This window comes from Myripristis murdjan, chromosome 5 (assembly GCF_902150065.1).
Source record: "Myripristis murdjan chromosome 5, fMyrMur1.1, whole genome shotgun sequence".
NCBI classification, from domain to species: domain Eukaryota; kingdom Metazoa; phylum Chordata; class Actinopteri; order Holocentriformes; family Holocentridae; genus Myripristis; species Myripristis murdjan.
Window position 1 is genome coordinate 37,418,532 of NC_043984.1, and position 20,266 is coordinate 37,438,797.

General features: G+C 43.8%; 1 protein-coding gene across 1 annotated transcript in view; it reads left to right on the forward strand.

Annotated features, from left to right (window-relative positions):
- The window catches only part of LOC115359332 (NACHT, LRR and PYD domains-containing protein 14-like), a gene marked incomplete at its 3' end in the record, with an annotated part of 845,616 nt that overhangs the window by 756,022 nt on the left and 69,328 nt on the right, over window positions 1-20,266 (forward strand). Inside the window, exons 5-7 of the mRNA XM_030051738.1 lie at window positions 15,333-15,446; window positions 17,182-19,209; window positions 19,617-19,787. Of these exons, the coding sequence (XP_029907598.1) occupies window positions 15,333-15,446; window positions 17,182-19,209; window positions 19,617-19,787 (2,313 nt within the window). The remainder of the gene's footprint in view (window positions 1-15,332; window positions 15,447-17,181; window positions 19,210-19,616; window positions 19,788-20,266) is intronic.

The following is a 20,266-nucleotide window of genomic DNA, read 5'->3' on the forward strand; positions in this document are numbered from 1 at the left end:
CCAGTTTTACTGCTCAAACTTTCATTTTTCCAACATACTGACACTCAAAGTCAGAAAGCTGCAGTTTTGAACAGAGCTCACGTTTGTTTTTCAGCCCTGAACATCTCATGTGGCTTCCTCTGTTAGGAATGAAGTTATGAGGCTCAAAAACACCAGAAAAAAAAAAAAAAAAACATGAATAAAAAAAGCAGGAAATTTGGAGCGACCCGTATGAACTTTGAGGAGCTGTGACTCAGAAAACAGACAGTGTGAAGGATTTGCACGGCTTCACTGAATGGGAAACTTTGATGTGTGTGAATATGAAACATGGTGCAGCTAAAAATAATAATTATTATGATTTAAAAAAAAAAAAAAACATCAAAAATAAGGCCATTGGCTTGGTCCTGCTTCACGAAACGTAAAAGCTCCCAGTTTGAATGAAAACAACAAATGAGTGACGAGCAGAGGAAACAGCTGCTGCTGAAGCTGTTTAATGACATGAAAACACATGAAAGGTCAGCTGTGAGCGTCCGCTGAGCCAAACCCAGGGAGGCGAGGAAGGCCGCATCAGCAGAGCCTGAGCTGAGGCGGCGGCGGCGGCGGTGGGCGTGGCCACGTGGCCGTCCTCCCTCTGCAGCTCAGAAACCTGCGGCCTGTCAGCAGCACTCGTCAGCCTGTCGTCCTGCAGGGCGGCACAGCGCTCCAACACGCTGTCATGTAGTGGTTATTATGGCTTCAACACAGTTCAACAGCAGGGGGCGCTGCCAGCTCAAACCCATGTGGACTGTGTGTGTGTGTGTGTGTGTGTGTGTGTGTGTGTGTGTGTGTGTGTGTGCAGCGTTGTTTTCAATAAGAAGAGCTCACCTTGACAGTCTGAAGCACAGCTCGGCTCGTGGCGGCAGATTCCTGACTCCACCCCCTGCAGGTGAACAGGGTTACAGGTTTGTGCTCCTTACTTGCTCAATTTCCCTCCAATTTTCGAGTGTTTTTTTTTTTTTTTTTTTTTTTGTAAACACGGCAGACATCTACACAAGTTTTTTGCGCTGTCAGATCAAAGGAAAATAATTTTGAAATTTGTAAAGTATATCTTTTCCAGCAGTGGGAAACCTCTTCAGTCCTGCCAGCACACTGAGCAGCGTGTGGCTGTACACACCGGAGGAATACTGAAACCAGGCAACTAAATCAATGTCAATGTAATACAAGATCAAATTCAAGCTGAAGCTGATAAAGTGTATTTTTGGGGTACGTGTTCTGATTGGATACAGATCTCTTATCCAATCAGAACAGTGCACCCTGAAAAGACACTATCAGCTTCAATATTCATTATTAAAATATTTCCTGTTCCATTTTTTACTATTTTTGAAAAATTATATTCATTATTTTATTGAATTTTATCCTCTCTCCTTTGTGAGATATTTATTTTAATATTTGTTTCAGAAGAAACTGATACTCAAAATACTGAAGCCATTTATTATAACTCTTCCTTGAAACGAAAGGTTCTGAAAAAAAAGAAAAAAAAATGGACATTTTTGGTTAACAATGATCCTTTTGGTCAAGAATTCATACGTTTTTTTGGGGGGGGGGGTTTTGTACATTGAAATAAAACAGCTGACTGCTTCCACCACTGTGTTTGCGTTTATATATACAGAAAGTAAGTAAATGATATAATTAAATGCTGTAAACTAATTATATTTTTAATATAAGCTATATATCTGGATGATAAGATTTTAGTTTGAAAGATTTGATTGTTAATATAATGAAGTATCAAGTATATTTGACTCTTATCTGGGTAAAAAAAAAAGTAGCCTATTTTGTACACAATTTTAGATTTTTTATTTAATCAGAAATTCTGTATCATAACAACATGTCATAGTGTTGGTAAGTGGTTTGACGTATCGAGCTTTCCTTCTGTGTCTGTGGTTTGAACGTCTGTGGCTTCAGGTTTGGGTCAGCAGGTGGCTGCTGCGCCCTCTAGTGGCTCAGCAGCTGTGAGCATCAGTCTCCACGCTGCAGCTCCTCGCTGACAGCAGCAGGTGGCGCCGACTGGACGCTGATGGTTTGGGGGGGAATGCTAACAGTGCGAGCCAGCTGCTTTTCAGCTCCATGAAGAACAAATGAGATTTTTTTTTTTTTAAAGTGTCACAAATGTCAAAGTAGGATTTCAAACTGTGGAGGCGTCTCCTCTGAGCAGATTAAAGCAGGAATGAGATGTGAATCATACGGAGCAGTCTTCAACAATATCTCTGTATTTAGTAAAACATCTACTGCAATAACAAAATAATTATTGTACATCCTTATATCTGGGCCACAATTTCATTTTACAGTATTATGTACAAAACTGTTAATTCTCTGGCAGAGTGGAATATGAGAATAGCCCTCTGTATAAAATTCAAAGTTGTTAAAATAAGTCTTTTTTTTTTTTTTTTGTACAAATATAAAACTTAACATGGTTGCGCAACAACCAGATGTCAAAGGTTTTTTACAACCAGCACATGTTACAGTTTTTTTTTTTTTTTTTAAAAAACAATTATTCCATCCCACAAAAAAAAAAAGGCAATTTCCAAAGCTGTTGTCACACACGTGTCACATGACGACTTTAACAGGGAAAGAAAAGAAAAACAAACTGAATCCATGTGTTTGAGCCCCGGCTAAATCCATGTGAAGTCTTCAGACGTGCTGCCGGTGCAGTGTGTGTGTGTGTGTGTGTGTGTGTGTGTGTGAAAACACTGCAGCCACAGCAATAAGTACACTTCTGGATGAGAACATTCATTTGTTATTGCTGTCATTATCGTCATTCTCCAATTCTGTCAGACACGTCAGCGATCAATGATCAAAAAAATAATCAAAAAATAATCCAAACGGACCGTCTGTCTCTCTTTTTTTTTTTTTTTTTTTTTTTTTGTCAGAGGGCAACAGTCTTCCCAGCAGTGGGCAGGACGGTCGCCGTGGTTACATGTTCATCAGTAGTGGTTATTCAGCAGAGTAATCTGAGTAAATTTAGTGCTTCAGTGAGCCGTCTGCACCTCAGCCTGTCCCGTTCAAAGCAGTGGGACAGCCTTTACCACTGAACTCCAATGGAGCACAACCGTCTGTCCCGTTCAAATCAACACGCCAGGACGGTCGGAGTGGTGGCCATTTTTTATGTGTATTGTTGCCGTGGTAACGGGCTAGCTTCTTGGTTCACCTCCTATGGGTAGCATTTCCTGTTAGCTTAGCATAAAGACTTGAAGCCTATGGGAGTCGTTAGCCTGGTTCTGCCTGTGTGTCGTATTTAAGGAGCTCTGTCCAGTAAAAGGCGTTTGTGACGATGCTGAGCAGCTGGGTTAAACTACGATCAGCATGTTGTTGTGCACCCGGAGCGATGACGGTTCTACTCCGCTCTGGTTCTGTGGTCTTTCCGGTCTTGGCCGTGAAGATTCAGACGAGCTCAGGTGGGACAGGAGGAACAGAGGTCCTCTGCTCTTTGGTTCTGCTCTGGTTTTGTTCTAGTGTCGTTAGAAAAGGCACCAGCGTCGTTTGGAGCCGTTCAAAAAAAGCGAACCCAAACCACGACGCGGGTCTATGTTCTGCCTCCACCTGCCGTCACACAGACGCTGCCTCACCTGCAGCTGTGGACTGCACCTCTGTGTCTGCCACCAGGGGAACAACCTTCACCTCAAAGCTCTGCCTCTGCTCGGAGAGGTCGGCTGGGAAAACCAGTGGAAGCTGCTGGTCAGGTTCTTCACATGTAGCTGCCTTCACTGGACATTTAAAGGACACACAGAGAGGCGGGGCCAAGAATGTCCTGCTCTTAAAGGGATACTCCGATGTTTTGGGCAAAACCTCCGTCTGGGACTTCCTCAGACTGAGACCAGATGTTGGACACCATTTTCACCCCTGGACGTCCAGAGGTGTCCAACATCTGGTCTCAGTCTGGGGAAGTTGGGAAAAGGGGATTTAACCCAAAATACTGACATGTTCCTTTAAGTGGGAACGTGATCACATGATCAGTAAAATAAGTGTAAATCCCCTCTCTGTGATATTGTGAAGTACAGTGAAGGTTTCCTTCTACAATCAGAGAGCCACCACTTAGTCCAGTCATTTCATGAAAAAACCTAGGACAAATTGCAAGAGAAGCAAACTCAACTGATTTATCCTCAGTTTGTCCTGAGTGAGGGGAAAAAAATTCCCAAGGAATCCCATTGGTGGAAAGTTTTGAAAATCACCTCTATATGACCATATAATACCAAAAAACACTGTTTTAAACACACATTTTACTTTCAGATATCACTATAAAAATTCACAAGTTGATTACACACACAAAGACAAGAAAAAAAGTCAATTACAAGTTCTTTGAATTGTTCTGTTTACACATGCATATCACACATTATCTGATTTGATATGCACTAATTAGAATAAATGGAATTGGAATAATTCCATTCCATGCGCTAATTGGAATAAATGGTTATTAAATTAAATTAATTAAAAGGTTACTATGTATATAGTAACCTTTTACTTCACTGTTATATAGTAACCTTTTAATTCGCTGTTTAAATATCGGTTTTGGCATTTATTCCTTATATTCCTTATTAGTGAAAATCAGTTGAGTTTGCTTCTCTTGCAGTTTGTCCCAGGTTGACCCCAATTTTGGCCTAAAATGACTGGACTAACTCAGGACAGAGCGATGCTCCTCACAACAAACTGAGCTCAGCTCCCCGGGACGGGACAGCAGGCGGCCTCAGACCCTGCTGAGATACACAGGACAGTTTTTGCATTCTGGATCCTCCAGACTGAATGAATGAATGAGTGAATGAATGAATGAATGAATGGTGAACTTCATGCTTTTGTTTTCTTATTTTTCCTCAAGAATGAGTAAGTGATGATTCCCACATGAACTCTTCATGTCAGTGTTATCAAATGAAAACCTCCATGATTTTTTTAACTTTAGTGCCAAAGTATTTTAGCTTCCATCCACCAGCTTTTCTAAAAACTTCCCGGCAAACGGGCACAGAGGCTCCTGAACTCCTGTAAACTCCAACAGAAGATCCAACGTTTTGGGCAAAATCCCCTTTTCCCCGACTTCCCGACAGACTGAGGCCAGATGTTGGACACCATGTCCACCTCTGGACGTCCAGTGGTTCAGCTGCTGTGGTTAGCATTTCCTGTTAGCTTAGCATAAAGACTTGAAGTCTATGGGAGTCTACGGTGTCCAACATCTGGTCCCAGTCTGTCGGGAAGTCGGGAAAAAGGGGATTTAACCCAAAACTTTAAAACCAAGACAGCACCTGGGACATTTTTTTCTCCAGTAATGAATCATTGTTTTATTTTTCTGAATATGTTGGAAATTTGAACCAGGCAGGAAGAACGTGAGCTGGATAGCTGAGTGCTGCTAGCTAGTTAGCATACCAGCTTACACTGAAAATAATAATAACTGTCCAGCCTGATGTGCTAGCAGCATGTGATATTATTGCTTAATTACATCGTTACAGTTCATGATTGACAGTCACGTAACCTGATGAAAGGGGATGTTTTTCCAGAGAGTCAAATGACCTGCTGCTGTTTTCAGGAGGAAAAGCAGGAAAAAAGTGGGAATTTACGGATTTCAGCTTCAAAATAAAAGCATGAAAATCACCACGCCTGGAGTCAGGAGGTTTTCATTTGACAGGAGACGAGTGGGAGTTCAGTTTGAGCTCCAGCAGGAACACATCCCATAATAACCACAAGCTGCCAGAACTTTTTTTTTTTTTTGCACGTTCAAGTTTTGAACTTTGAACTTATTCTCTGTTTACTGCCACTGTGATAGGCTACAGGAAGATCACCTGACCTGGACGCAGGCATCTGATTGGCTCCTGAGTGCACCTGTTCCACAGCGTCCGAGCCGACGGCCCCACACACACACACACACACACACACACACACACACACACACACACACTTTAAGAACTGACTGAAAAAGCTGTTATAGGGTAGCTGGTGCTTAATGCTGTCTGTGTGTGTGTGTGTGTGTGTGTGTGTGTGTGTGTGTGTGTGTGTGTGTGTGTGTGTGTTGTGTGTGTGTGTGTGTGCGTGTGTGTGTGTGTGTGTGCGCAGTAAATGGTCAGTATTCTTGTAAAAGTAAATTATAAAGCACTACTTGGCTCTGCTCAGCTCAGTCTGTTTGCATAAAGTGTGTGTGTGTGTGTGTGTGTGCGTGTGTGTGTGCGTGTGTGTGTGTGTGTGTGTGTGTGTGTGTGTGTGTGTGTGTGTGACGGAGGAGCATGTAGGTCCTTGTAGGAATGAAGTGCACTTGATAAAATTAAAATTAAAAAACAAAAAAACAGATGAAAACAGTTCCTGATGCAGCGGTCGACGGTCGAGTCCACACTCAAAGTTAAAAAGTTAAAAAGTAAAAAAAAAAAAAAAGGTCAACACTGGGGGCCAAAGGTCATCACGGGGTCGTCATCCTGCTCTTGCTTCCTCGCTGTCAGCCTGAGCAGTGCGTTCTCTGTTCAACACAAAATAATCAAACTTCAAAATCCTAAAAACAAACATTAAAATGCACGGCGTGCTCTCCGGCCCGGGCCGACGCAGACGTCCCGTAAACTTCCTCCCGGAGCCGGACGGTGCACGTGTAGTCTCTCCGCCCGGGAGCCAGGCTCATTAAAACACACTGTCCAGGGGGTGTAGAGTCAGGGGGGAGGAGCCTGGAGGTCACAGGTCAAAGGTCAGGGAGTGGAGGGCTTGTGGAGGATGCCCTGCAGGTCCTCGGGTAAGGCCAGGATGACGGCCTCGATGTGGGCCTGGAGTTTGGCCAGGGTCCCGGGACGCACCGGGAGCTGCTCGCGCTCCGCCTGGCTCTGCATCACACACACACACACACACACACACACACACACACACACACACACACACACACACAGGAGGACAGACAGTACAGATTATGTAGGTGAAATCTCCTCATTAGTTGTTCATCTGTAACTGTGGATCTGAGTCTCTCCATTCACGTCCACAGCACAGCTGCTCCCAGTGTCACACTCAGAAACCAGTACAGAAACCAGAACAGAAACCAGAACAGAAACCAGTACAGAAACCAGTACAGAAACCAGAACAGAAACCAGTACAGAAACCAGTACAGAAACCAGAACAGAAACCAGTACAGAAACCAGAACAGAAACCAGTACAGAAACCAGTACAGAAACCAGAACAGAAACCAGTACAGAAACCAGTACAGAAACCAGAACAGAAACCAGTACAGAAACCAGAACAGAAACCAGTACAGAAACCAGTACAGAAGAAACCAGTACAGAAACCAGTACAGACACACAGGAGCAGCACGACAGAAAAACAACACGTCCTGGTTCCCATTTTCTGGGGACGTTTCTTATTTAATATTTCATATTTATTATTACCATCGGTATATTTCACATTTCACATCTCATATTAGGTCAGTTTATTGTATATACTTAGTCCTTCATGTCTTTATTGTTTATATTTAGTATATTTAGTCTCTATTGTATATACTTCTTAATTTTATTTTATGTTTTTATTGATGCTGCTGTAATGTGGGAATTTCCCAGTTTGGGATCACTAAAGTAAATCTATCTATCTATCTATCTATCTATCTATCTATCTATCTATCTGTCATTTTCCTCTGTGAGTTGGAAAGCAGAGCCAGCAGGTGGCGTCAGCAGGAAGCTTCCACACAGGAACCTGAGAGGCAGGAACCTGATGGAACAAGGACAAATACAACAAACTGTTCTCTATCTGCATCTCTCCATTCACTTTCTGAGCAGAGCAACTCCTAAAATAAAACAAACATCATGAACCCACAAGCAGCATCTCAGGGGAAGCAGCTCAATCCAAAATACCCTCCAAGTTTGGTGATGTTGGTGCAAACTGTCAGTCATTTAGGATTTATGGCAGTGTACCAGTTACAACTTGTCAAATTTCCAAACTTTGACCTTTAATTAGAGCGCCCCCATCAGGAGCATGGGGATTGTGTTTCTTCAGCAGCACTTACACACAACTTCCAGTCATGACAACAGCTGGTGACACTTCACAATAAGAGTACAACAATTAACATTAGTTAACGTTAGTTAATGCTGTAATGGTTAATTAACTGATAGTTACTGATTATTATGGCGTTTACTAATATTAATAATATCTACAATAACCCTTAAATAACATGAATTAATACCTTAGCATGAACAGCATTAGTACATGATTCTTAGACAGACACACACACACACCCCACATAACAGGTGTGTCGCGCCCCATAGCTCAAATATTTGTGAATCCCCGGCCCAGAACTGATTGAATATGATGTCGCAACGTCTCGATGGCCGACACGGGCACTTTCCAACTTTCTCTAGTTAAACAGAAACTCACTTGGAATTTGAGGAATGCTCGTCTTTGCCTCTAAAACGATGAGGTTTTCCCCTGAGAACAGACTGTCTGATAAAAGTCAGTGCTGTCTTAATCTTGACAGAATGTAAAGGCTGAGAGAGTGGAGTGGAAACAGCGAGCTGCTCCTCACAGCCACGAGCAAACTCCAGTGAACTCCAGCTACTCTGCAAGCGGTTAAAAAAAAACACCAGATGGAAGGATTTCCCTGATTCTTAAAGGACCGCATCTGCTGTATCTACTGTACTCCCCGGGGACTGACACAAAACACTGAAAGCAAAATTAGCAGCAGTATTTTGCAAATTCAAAAAGCACACATGCACAGCTAACAGCCAGCAGGTCACCACCTCTTTGTTCAGATATTACAACCTCAAGAAACTGAAACCTTTCCAAAGTAATTCACTCAGGTGTCTTGTGTGTGCTTTACCTGCATGTGCATTGTTTTGTCTGCTGATTGGACCTGGTGTGTGTTATCATATCTCCTGAGTTACGTATGTAGTTTCTAATCTCTGAGGGGGAAAAAAACATCCTTTTGACTTGTTTTAGGCTGCCTTTGAAGTTGGGCAGCAGCTCCCTCCCAGTCTGACTGCTGATCGGTGTGTTCGGTCCCCAGAAAGTAAACCAACACAGACGTGAGAGACAAGCAGCAAAACAGTGAGTGGGTTTACCTTCTTTCCATAAGATGCTCCCATCCTTCAAGCTTGTCAGGTTTGTGTTTGTCTGGTCAGATGAAGCAGGTGCCAAGACTTTTCCTTTTCCTTTTCCTTTTCCTTTTCCTTCTCTCCTTTAGGCTCTAGCTCTTGGTTTTCTCCCAGCAGTCTGCTCCGGGGTTAGGCTCGGCCCGGAGCCTCCCCTGCCTGCTCTCTCCCCTCTCCCATTGTACCCCCTCCTCCTCCTCCTCCGCCTCCTCCTCCTCGTCCCCCTCCCCCGCCTGGCACCCTGACAGCCTCCGGGGTCAGCAGCCTCCAAACAGAGCGGCGGTGCAGCTCAGCTCGCCGAAAACATCACCACAGCCTCACCAGGAGAAGGCCACCGTGCTGCATGCTCGGCTTAATGGAGCGTGGAGAGTGTGGGAGAGCTGGCCGTGTGTGTGTGTGTGTGTGTGTGTGTGTGTGCGGGCCGACCTACATGAGGACAGGCAGAGGAGCGGACCCTTCAGGGCCACCTGTTACTGCCTGACTCCCTGCTCTGACCTGTGAGGAGTTAAGGTGGAAAGGCTGGATTATGCTGATTGGTGGTGACAAGGCAAAGAGAGAGAGAGAGAGAGAGAGGGAGGGAGAGAGAGAGAGAGAGAGAGAGAGCAACAGTGAGAGCAGCTGACTCGCCCGCCTGGTGTCAGTCCATAGGATTAAAGGTATATGCTGTGCTCGCTCTCTGGAGTCGTGCTGTTTCTGTGTGGATCCAAACGTCCAGTAGGAGCTCTGCACGCCACTCCACTTTAAATACACAAACAAAAACAGAAATTTAGACTCAAAGCATGTGCACATTATTTTCAAGAAGAGAACAGGCAATAAGTAAGAACAGGCAATAAACAAATAAAAAAAGGAATAAGGAATACAGCAGTGTTTTGGGCAAAATCTCCTTTTCCCAGTGGTTCAGTTCCTGTGGGTAGCAATTCCCATTAGCTTAGCATAAACACTTGAAGTCAATGGGAGCCATTAGCCTGGCTCCATCAAATTAAAGTCGTCTAAGTTTCTAACTCGATGTGCTGAAAACCCCAGACTAGTGAACATCCTCACTTTTCTGTGCTCGTGCTCTGAAGGCATCAGGAGCGACTCTTCCTCTTCTGTCTCTGTGCCAAAACACAAGCTGATGTTTCTTGGTGAGTGGCATCGCTGGAAAGGCCCACACTCCTGCTGCCGTCCCTGCAGCTCTCCCACATGCTGCAGAACACGTCTGACTAACTCATCTGATGAAACTCCCTGCAGGTTAGGGTTAGGGTTAGGGTTAGGGTTAGGGTTAGGGTCGACACCTCAGCACTTTCTTCACTTTATTTCACAGCCAGACGGAGATTCACACAAACACATACAACATCAGACTGGTCTAGAGTTAACGCAGTTTTAGGTGTGTGTGTGTGTGTGTGTGTGTGTGTGTGTGTGTGTGTACATAATTACACTCCTGTGTCAGCCTAATACAGTTTTTCTCAATTGCTAAAACACAAAAACTGGTTCCTGTGGCACAAAAACTCAAACCTTTTTGTCATTCCCAGAAGCACACACACATTTCCCATAACCATAAACACAATTCACCTGTTTCCACATGTTTCAATATCCAAAACTCTTTCTGCAAAACCTTACACAAAAGTGGCCACATAAATCATTGACTGCACTGTGTGTTCATTCAGCAAACACACGCTGTCAATATAATTAACTCAAGTTATCATGACCTAAACTCAGAGACCACACCTTTCTCCAAGTGCAAACACTCAGCCTAAAAATTGTTAACACACCAATCAGAACTGTGGGTCAGTAAATAGGGCCTGGAGGCCTGGAGGCTTCTTCATGTGCTTTGGAACAGTGGATCACAACCATGCCAAAAAGAGGAAGAGGAGGAGAATGAAGCAACTTCACCGTGTGCCTTTTGAGAGGAACTCTGACAGGGTTAAGGAGCAACGATTCCAACATGTGCAGGTTATTGCTATACAACACAGAAATGTTCTAGTATGTAGAGTAAAGGCCCATCTTTCAGTCCAGTACACACAGTACTGTGTTTGAAGTAAAATGTGTGTTTTTGACTCCTGTAGAGAAGCTTTGAGATGGATGCCATGGCTGACCCTCATGAGTACATCTTTATCGATGAAGCAGGCTTCAATCTGACAAAAAGGAGCAAAAGGGGGCCGTGACATCATTGGACACTGAGCAATCACACGAGTTCCAGGCCAGAGGGGGGGGGGGCAGCATCACCATGTGTGCAGCTGTTAGCCATCGTGGCATCCTCCACCGCCATGCCATACTGGCTCCACAAGGGGATATTTCCTACGCTGCCTGGCAAGAGCAGACATAATGTGTGATAATGATGAAATACTATGGCCTGACCCTGACCTGAGACAACATCATGCTGATGCTGAACCTGAATATGTGCTGAATATGGAAATACTGTGAATAAAACCTATTGTGGACATTTTGGTGGCAGCGTTTTGAATGAATCCCTCCAGTGTGTAACAAACACTCATGTAGTGTGTGTTTTGACAGCTTGTGTGTGTTGTCTGAGGGTAAAAACTAATTGGGACCCAGAAGTTGGATGTTTGTCCCGTTGGGTGTGAGTTTTTAGAATTGTGTGTGAAGATTTGAGAAAATGGTGAGTTGTTCCAGGTATTGTGTCTAAGCAATTGAGAAAAACTGTAATCCCTCTAGTGTGTAACAGGCAGGAGGGAGTCAGCGTGTCGTTCCGTGTTTCCACCACTAGATGGAGACAAAGCGCCACTGATGACAGAGGAGCGGCTCAGAGCCTTTTCAGCAAAACAAGAACCAACTGAGAACGAAGAGGAAAACAAACAAACAAACATCTGAACACACACACACACACACACACACACACACACACACACACACACACACAGAAAATCAGAGGTGAGCATGTGACGTCATCTGAGTCGTGCCGTGTTCGGGTGGTGTCGGGATTATCAGACAGTTCAGCTTCCCGGCAGGAAGTGCACGTGAACGCCTCACCAAATCGTCCAATAAAGTCGGGATTTAACACGAAGTGACGTTTCAAAGTGTCAGCTCACGGCACGGAGTTTTCTGTGAATGAAAACCAACCTGCTCTGTTAAAACCTCAGCGGGCCACTGCGGAACATTTCAAAGTAAAAGTCACGTCTGAGGAGATTTTGTCCCCAGATGCTTTGTTTTCCTCTGCGGGGTTTAAATGAAACAGGGAGCAGTGTGAGTTTACTGGCCAAAGCCTTCACGGCATCAGATTATAATCTCATGACGTCCAGAGTGCCAAAGCGCAGGGGTGCAGGTGGGAGCTGCTGAATTCTCCCATGAGCCCGATGAGGACGTGAACGCAGCACAGGTAAAGGTAAAACTTCGGTTGAAGGTTCGGACGAGCCGCGACCAGGAGGCTCATCATCATCATTAATGTTGGACTGTCCCACTGTCATGATGTAGAAGAGCTGCACACGTTCAGACGGCAGGAGAGGATTTCTGTTTATCTTTGAGTTCAAGGCCAAGAAGAAAGAAAGAAAGAAAGAAAGAAAGAAAGAAAGAAAGAAAGAAAGAAAGAAAGAAAAACTCGTCATAATGAGACCAACTTCCGCTTCTGCTGTGAGTCGCTACTTCTGTCTGACGCCATTTTCAAGCTGAATTTTTCACTGTTGAGTTCATCTGTTAGAAATAAAATTAAAAAGTAAAGCAGTGATCATTTTCTTTGTGGTGATGAAAAAAAATCTCATCAGGCGGTAAAAACAAATGTTAACCAGTTCAATACGTCAGACAGCACGTTTTTAAAGCCGTTTAATTCCGTTTATTCCACAGGAAATACAGACTGATCTGTATGTATGAAACCCGACACTGGAAAATGGACAACAGAATAAATGAATTAATAAAAAAATGCAAATCTATTAATAGTTTTCAAAGTGAGCACAGCCCCCTGTGTTCCTAGGGCCCTGAACAGGCCTGTGGCTTTTTCTTTTTCCAGCCTGAACAGGAAGCCAAGTGTTTCCTGTTGGTCAGGGTGAGAACAGGCCTCTGGTCCCTCAACACAGAAAAGAGAATAAGGGCCAAACCTGTGGCTCCTTAACAAGAAAGCATCATCTGCTTTGAAGCTTTGATGGAAAGGAGTTTGTGTTTTTCTGCTGAGGCTCTGTTCTCTGAGAACAACAACAAGAAAAAGACATGAAGGGAACACGGTGCGCCACCAAAACTACTGAAAGAAAGATTTGCAGGTTTCATGACGACACCAGGATTTGCTGGTGAGCGCAGCGTCTGGAACGCAGCCTCTGGATTGGACAGAAACAGGGAAACATGTCCATGAGCTTTGCTGCATTCACACTCTTTCATTTGTGCATTCCTAAAGGGAATTTGTGCTTCACAAATTATTTGTGAATCTGCATTTATTTGTGCAGATCATCAGCGGTTCCCGGCTCCTTTACAAAGACCAACGCTGCATGCATGAAACTGGTCGCCATGACAACTTCAAATCAAAATGTCAAATTTCACTGGAAGGTTCGGGCTGGGTGATAGAGACTAAATCAAATATTGTGAAATATTTTGACCAAATACCTCAATATGGTTAATGTAGGGATAACTGCTGTTGCTCTGGGAAAATATTCAGACACTGAGATTTTAGATCATTCTTTTTTGATGTCTTTATTTTTCTGTGAGTGTAAAATATATTCAGTAAAAAAGACGACATTCACAAGTCAGCAAAGTGAGTCAGGAGGAGTGAAGAGCAACATGTGCAACTGTGTGTGTGTGTATGTGTGTGTGTGTGTGTGTGTGTGTGTGTTTGTCTCAGTGTGTGTGTGTGTGTGTTTCAGTGTGTGTATTATTAACCCTCTGTCACCTGCGTAAATTCACTTTATTATTTTCTGAGACATGGGGAAATAATGAGAAATCAGCAAAACAAAAAATACAACAAATAATTAGCAAGACGTTAATAAAAAAAAATGAGATCAGTGTAAAAAATGACCAAAAAAATTAAATTAAAATTAAAAAATAAAACATGCATTTGCAAAATAACAGTATTTGAAATGAAGAAGAAAAAAACAACAACAAAATTATTATAAATATACACTTAATATAAAATAGCAACAAAATAACTGTGATGTTTCTTCAAAAATATGTTGAAACACACATTATTTATGTGCATCAACCCATATATCATCCCTTTGGTGTAAATAAGTAAGTAAGCAAAATTTTATTTGTATAGCGCTCTTCACAGTACTAATACACAGAGTGCTTTACAGTAAAACAGATAAAACAGAACAGTCAGGTGACTGTCAACAACATAATCAAAATTGACATCATCACCAACACAACAACAAAACAACATCAGTAATAAAGCCATAGCTTTGTGACAGAGGCAGTCCGACATAGGGTGCAAGTGCATTTTTCACCAGCAATAAATAAGAAGACCATACAGCTGTACAAATAAAAAAATAAAAAGAGCCCCGGAGAGGGCGTAACCTCAGGCCTACGTTAAGAAGGCTTGCTGGAACATATGGGTTTTTAGCTGCTTTCTAAAGCTATCCACGGACTGGGCAGCTCTCAGAGCCTGAGGAAGCGAGGCCCAATCACCTTTAGTTTTTAATTTAGTGCGGGGCACTGCCAGGAGCCCCTGGTCAGTTGACCGCAGAGAGCGACTGGGGGTGTGATGGTGGATGAGGTCACAGATGTAGCTGGGAGCAGAGCCGTGGATAGCTTTAAAAGTGAACAGTAATAACTTGTACTGGATCCTGAAAGTAACAGGTAACCAATGTAGGGCAGCAAGTATTGGTGTGATATGACAAGATTTCTTAGACCTGGTGAGTAATCTGGCAGTGTGTGTGTGTGTGTGTGTGTGTGTGTGTGTGTGTGTGTGTGTGTGTGTGTGTGTGTGTGTGTGTTTGCACCTCTTAGACTGACTTAAATCAGAAGATGAGTGACTGTGAGGAGGAAGAGGAGGGCAGAGCAGAGTCTGCAGTGTCCAGCTGTCTGTCCATGAAGAGCGACTGGTCTAAAGGAGCACCTCCATTCTTCAGTGCTGAACCTGGACCTTCAGACACAAAGTAAGACAGCTGTTAGAGTGCAGTGTGTGTTCACTGTTTTCTTGTGAAATCTGTTTGTGGTGCATGGAGAAAGTAGATGTGACACTGAAACTGATGCTTCAGATCATGAGTCACATCTGCTCTTTTAGCTGGACCCCCCCTCACAAAAAAAGGCTGAGACCAAATCATGAGCTGCTGGGAGCGACTGGGAAAGCTGGGAGCACCAGTGCTGCCAGTGGAAAAGTTAGTCTGGAGCCCTGATTTACAAGAACTAATAACATGTTTCAAACATTTGTGTTTCCAGAGGTTCCTGCCACAGAGCAGAGTCTGCAGTGTCCAGCTGTCTGTCCATGAAGAGTGACTGGTCTAAAGGACGACCTCTAAACTTCAGTAATGGACCTGGAGCTTCAGACACAAAGTAAGACAGCTGTCAGACTGTGAGCCTGATGGAATATGATGACATGAGATTATATAGCAGAGCAAGTAGAGAGGAGATCAAGAAAAGAGACAGCAGACAGAGAAATGACTGCTCCCTGCTCTGTAATCCAGCTGTTCAACCAAAACACATCTGGGTCTGTGCTGTTTTCCACAAACTGTGATGCTGTTTGATGTTTTGCACCAAAACACCTGAGAACATTTCCACGTGCACCTGCACTCACAAGTTCTTCACACACCTGAGTCTGAAGTTTAGATTCACACTGACTGACAGATAAATCTGATCCTGTGCTGCTCAGACTGATGCACCATGGCTCACATCACACACACACACACACACACACACACACACACACACACACACACACACACACACACACACATACACACACATGTCTTGAGTTAAAGTGTAGATCCTCCTGGTTAAATATTACTGCACTGCCAGTGGAAGTTGCTCAGTCAATATTTTACTTGAGTTAGAGTAATTTCTTTTAAAAATACTTAATGATTCAAAAGTACATTTTCATTTCAACATCAAGGTTCAAGGTAAAAACACCAGGTTCAACACATTACTGTATTATTTTCATAATGCATTTACAGAACCTGAGAACTCTCTGGAAAAAATATGGTTTCTAACTTGGACTAAATTTTAGGGTTTTTATTTTATTTTTTTTTTAACCTCTGGTGTGTGTGTGCAGACTGGGGCCTAAACAGTCTTGGAGCTGCATCAGTTGCTTTGACTGGAAAGCTGAGACTCTTGTGGATTCAGTGAGCCACATTTGATTCCTGTGTGATGATGTTGGCCCCCATAGCAGCCATTTCACTGCAGGCAGAGACTTTTGTCAAACTGGACATCGCTGGAGAAAATGACCTCTAGTGACCTCTAGGAGAATCACAGCCTCATCAAACTTTATACACACAAACTAGAGAGCGAGGCCGTTCAGAGGAGCTCTGCTTCTCCAGACAGACTGACAGTGAGGGCCAGTTTCTGACACATTTACACATCAAGGATAAGAGGATACTTAAGAATCGCAATATGTATTGATCGGCTCCCAGGTGTCATGATAGTATCGATCAGGAGATCAGCATATTGTCCAGCCTGAGTGTTGTAATACCTGACTTCTGGTTCTGGAACCAGACAGGAGCACTGGAACCCAGCATGAAAACCCACCTGGATGTGGAGGGGATTCAGACATTTGTTATGGGGTCTAGTCGTAGTAGACTAAAGTAGTAACCATGGTGACTAATCTCAGGGTTAAGTCGAGGGGGTGTCGTCCTCTTTTGTTTGTTGAAAGCTTGTTGCAGCGAGTTTCCTCCTCACCCAGAAACTGTTCACATGTTTTGCTTTTGTTGTTGGTCAACTTTTCTTTTATGGATTCACAATAAAAATCACAAAAAAACGTGAGCTGTCAATCTCTTGGATTGCTGTATTTGTCATAATCTGCTGCAGAAAGTCAAAGTGGATGTCATGCTGCTTACATGGACATTTCTTCTAAATACTATCTTAATTGCATTAATATTAGAATATTGTAGTCCATGTAAATGTAGTCACTGAAAGTGACATAAGAGACCGCTTATGACAATTGTAATAACCTTGGCTAAATGTCAAGTGTCCCATCGTCATGATTGTTTATTTTTTACTTTTTTTATTAGATTTTAAGACTTCAGTTAAAACATAATGTTGTCTAAACATAAACAAAGTGCTTCCATCTCCACAGGGACAGGAAGAGGAGTCGAGGTGATGTGAAGGAGCAGCTGTCCTGCTGTGCTTTGTGTCAGGAGCTCCTGAGGGATCCAGTCTCCACCAGCTGTGGACACTGGTTCTGCAGACGGTGCATCACCTCAGACTGGGACCAGTCTGATCCATCAGGAGATCCTGCCTGTCCCCAGTGTGGAAAAAGATCCAGAACAAGACCTGGACTGCAGACACCCAGTCAAACCAGCCCAGTGGACGGCGGTCTGCAGGAGGTTTTAGACGAGCATAAGATCAGTCTGAGGAGGAGATGTGAATTTGTGACAGAAGGAACTGCTGCAGCAGGAAGTGGAACCCCCCTCAACAGGATCTACACTGAGCTCTACATCACACAGGGACGGAGGGAAGGGGTTAATACCCAACATGAGGTGTGGCAGCTGGAGACAACATCCAAGATGAAGACCCTCCATGACACTCCAATCAAGTGCCAGGACATCTTTAAACCCTTACCTGGCCAAGACATACACATCAGAGTAGTTGTGACGCAGGGCGTTGCTGGCATTGGAAAAACCTTCTCAGTGCAGAAGTTCACTCTGGACTGGGCAGAGGGCTTGGAAAACCAACATGTCAGTCTTGTGGTTCTGCTTTCGTTCCGGGAGCTGAACTTGATCAAAGATGAGCGCTACAGTCTTCTCCAGCTGCTCCGTGTTTTCCATCCAACATTACAGACGGTCACAGCAGAGAAGCTCATCGTCTGTAAAGTCGTGTTCATCTTTGACGGCCTGGATGAAAGCAGGTTTTTATTGGATTTCCAGAACAATGAGGTCGTGTCTGATGTCACACAGACGTCATCAGTAGACGTGCTGTTGACAAACCTCATCAAGGGGAATCTGCTTCCCTCGGCTCTCCTCTGGATAACTTCCAGACCTGCGGCGGCCAATCAGATCCCTGCTACATGTGTGGACAGGGTAACAGAAGTGCGAGGGTTCACTGACCTCCAGAAGGAGGAGTACTTCAGGAGGAGATCCAGTGATGAGGAGCTGTGCAGCAAAATCATCTCACACATCAAGGCGTCCAGGAGCCTCCACATCATGTGCCACATCCCAGTCTTCTGCTGGATCACTGCTACAGTTCTGGAGCACATGTTGACTACAGACCAGAGAGGAGAGCTGCCCAAGAGCCTGACTGACATGTACTCACACTTCCTGCTGGTTCAGACACAGAGGAAGAAGCACAAGTACAATGAGAGACGTGACAGGAGTCAGCAGGAGCTGATGAAGACTGACAGGGAAGTTCTTCTGAAGCTGGGCAGGCTGGCGTTTGAACATCTGGAGAAAGGCAACCTGATGTTCTACCAAGAAGACCTGGAGGAGTGTGGTCTTGATGTCACAGAGGCCTCGATGTACTCAGGAGTGTGCACAGAGATCTTCAAAAGCGAGTGTGTGCTCTTCCAGAGAAAAGTCTACTGCTTTGTTCATCTGAGCATTCAGGAGTTTCTGGCTGCAGTCTACATCTTCCACTGCTACACCAACAGCAACACAGAGGTACTGGCCAGAGTCATGAGGAGTGAATGTGATGACGAAAAGCCATCATTGGATATCTTCCTGGAGAAAGTCATGTCTGAAGCCCTGAAGAGCAAAAATGGCCACCTGGACCTCTTTGTCCGTTTCCTTCATGGCCTCTCACTGGAGTCCAACCAGAAGCTCTTAGGAGGCCTGCTGGGTCAGACAGAGAGCAGACCAGAAGACATCCAGAGAGTCATCAATAACCTGAAGAAGATGAACACCTACAGTGTCTCACCTGACAGAAGCATCAACATCTTCCACTGTTTGATGGAGATGAACGACCTCTCAGTACATCAGGATATCCAAGAGTTCCTGAAGTCAGAGAACAGATCAGAGAAGAAACTCTCTGAGATCCAGTGCTCAGCTCTGGCCTACATGCTGCAGATGTCAGAGGAGGTTCTGGATGAGTTGGACCTGAAGGCGTACAGAACATCATATGAGGGACGACGGAGACTGATCCCAGCTGTGAGGAACTGCAGGAAGGCTCGGTAAGTCCTGATGTGAAATCAACATTATACAAACAGTGTAGAGCTGCTTCCATACCTGACACCATCAGAAATACAGTAAAGATATGTAGTTCTCTAAATATTCAGGATAAAGGATTGGTTTGGATTGATTCTGAGAGAAAAAATATACTTCAGGTAGTCCAGGGTAAAAAGGAGGCAACATGATGGTGATGCCCATAACAGCTCACCCCTGCAATACTTCAAAATAAGAGTTTTTGCTGTGTAATTTAACTTGAGCATCAGGTTTCTACTGCTTGGTTTCTTCTGATATTATACATGAAGCACCTTTCAAAAACTTTGTATCATGTAATACAATTTAATATTACTATAATATAACACTACATAAACATAAGAAAATCACAGACTTGACATTAAATCTGTAATTACAGACTTTCTGACTGTGGACTCTCAGAGACTCACTGTGAAACCTTGGCCTCGGCTCTGAAGTCCAACCCCCATCTGACAGAGCTGGACCTGAGTGAGAACAAGCTGCAGGATTCAGGAGTGGAGCTGCTGTCTGCTGGACTGGAGAGTCCAAACTGCAGACTGGAGACTCTCAGGTCAGACTGCACTTTTTAATGATGACATAAATATATGGATATTGTTTGAATCATATAGTAGCACTAAATGTCTATAAGGCTGATATTGCTGTGAAGTATATGTTGTGCTTTTTTAAAGTCGGGGCTGCTGGTTATTTTAGTTTTTGTGAGGATGGTTGGTCAGATTCTGTATCATGGATGCATGCGTGCTTTGTGAGGAATGACAAGTAATTAACAACCGTCTCATGTGTCAGGAGAGAGAGAGAGAGAGAGAGAGAGAGAGAGAGAGAGAGAGAGAGAGAGAGAGAGAGAGAGAGAGAGAGAGAGAGAGAGAGATTTTTGATTTTTAAAATAACATTTATTTGTCTCTATGTGCACTGTCCAAAAACATAATACACTACAATGACATTTTTCACAATATGGTTACATGCACAAACCATTGTCCAAACATTACATCAGCACATGTGCAAAGACTAACTGCCCCTGTGCTACAGAGCAGA